The sequence below is a fragment of the Sapajus apella genome, unplaced genomic scaffold (genome assembly GCF_009761245.1).
Source record: "Sapajus apella isolate SASKATOON/1434 unplaced genomic scaffold, GSC_monkey_1.0 scaffold88, whole genome shotgun sequence".
In the NCBI taxonomy this organism is placed as follows: Eukaryota; Metazoa; Chordata; class Mammalia; order Primates; family Cebidae; genus Sapajus; species Sapajus apella.
In genome coordinates, this window is record NW_022437028.1 from 8,867,647 (window position 1) to 8,868,702 (window position 1,056).

Below are 1,056 nucleotides of genomic sequence, written 5' to 3' on the forward strand. Positions count from 1 at the left end.
ACGGAGCATTCACAACTTGTTGCTGAAAGAGTCGATGTGTGGGTGGGGTGGGGACTGGGCGAGAGCGGAGCCAGGATATTCCATGATCCAACAGAGAAGGACCTGGGAAAGCGTCAGCCTTCCCTGATCTTCTGGAAAGTGCCCTGGGTGGCAGGTGCTGCTGATCGCTGACATCCAGGGGTGGGGGTGGGAAGAGACCTGGGCCCTGAGAAGTCGACCTCAAACCTTCAGTGTCACGCTCTATCCCTCCACAGATCCTCCCTCTGTGGTGGTCACCAGCCACCAGGCTCCAGGAGAAAACAAGAAACTCAAGTGCCTGGCCTACGACTTCTACCCACGGGAAATTGATATGCACTGGACTCGGGCCGGCAAGGTGCAGGAGCCTACGTTACGTGGAAATGTTCTTTACAATGCAAATGGCACTTACCAGGCCTGGGTGGTGGTGCACGTGCCCCCGAAAGACACAGCCCCCTACTCCTGCTACGTGCAGCACAGCAGCCTGGCCCAGCCCCTGGTGGTGCCTGGGGATGCCAGTTAGGAAGCAAGGGCTGCAGGCAATGTGGGGGTCTCAGCCCCAGTAGCCACCCTTCCTGCCTGGCATGGGAGCTGAACCTTAGAAATCACCGTCAATGGAACCGCAAGGCTGGAGGAGCAATGTGGGGGACAGGCAGGAGGCGGATTTGGAGACCGAAGACTGGGATGCCTGCCCTGAGCTGCCTCGGACCCCAAAAATCATCTCACCTTGAGCCCTCCCACACCCCACTGTCTAACCTGTAGAAGCTAATAAATAATCATCCCTCCTTGCCTAGCATAACAGAGAATAGTATTTTTAATGGTGATATGCTGTAGACATGTGACTAGATTTTCTCATTGGTTCTGCTGTCAAGCCATGGATTCATCTGAAACTTTTGGTTTCCCCTGGAGGCCATGGTTCCTGGGCTCTTTGACCAGGGCAATCCCAAGTGTGGCCTGAAGCCCCTCTCCCTTGGGGATATTTCAGGCATCCCATGCTGACGTGCATAGGTGTGGCCATGGCCTCTCTGGCTGGGAGGTGCT

The 1,056-nt window shown here is 55.9% G+C and overlaps 1 protein-coding gene across 1 annotated transcript; it reads left to right on the forward strand.

Annotated features, from left to right (window-relative positions):
* Positions 1-34: 34 nt before the first annotated feature.
* LOC116534507 (zinc-alpha-2-glycoprotein-like) lies at positions 35-814 on the forward strand. The gene is made up of 2 exons (XM_032254898.1): positions 35-58; positions 140-814. Exons 1-2 carry the CDS (start codon positions 35-37, stop codon positions 536-538), a joined length of 423 nt encoding a protein of 140 aa, XP_032110789.1. The 3' UTR covers positions 539-814.
* Positions 815-1,056: the final 242 nt, after the last annotated feature.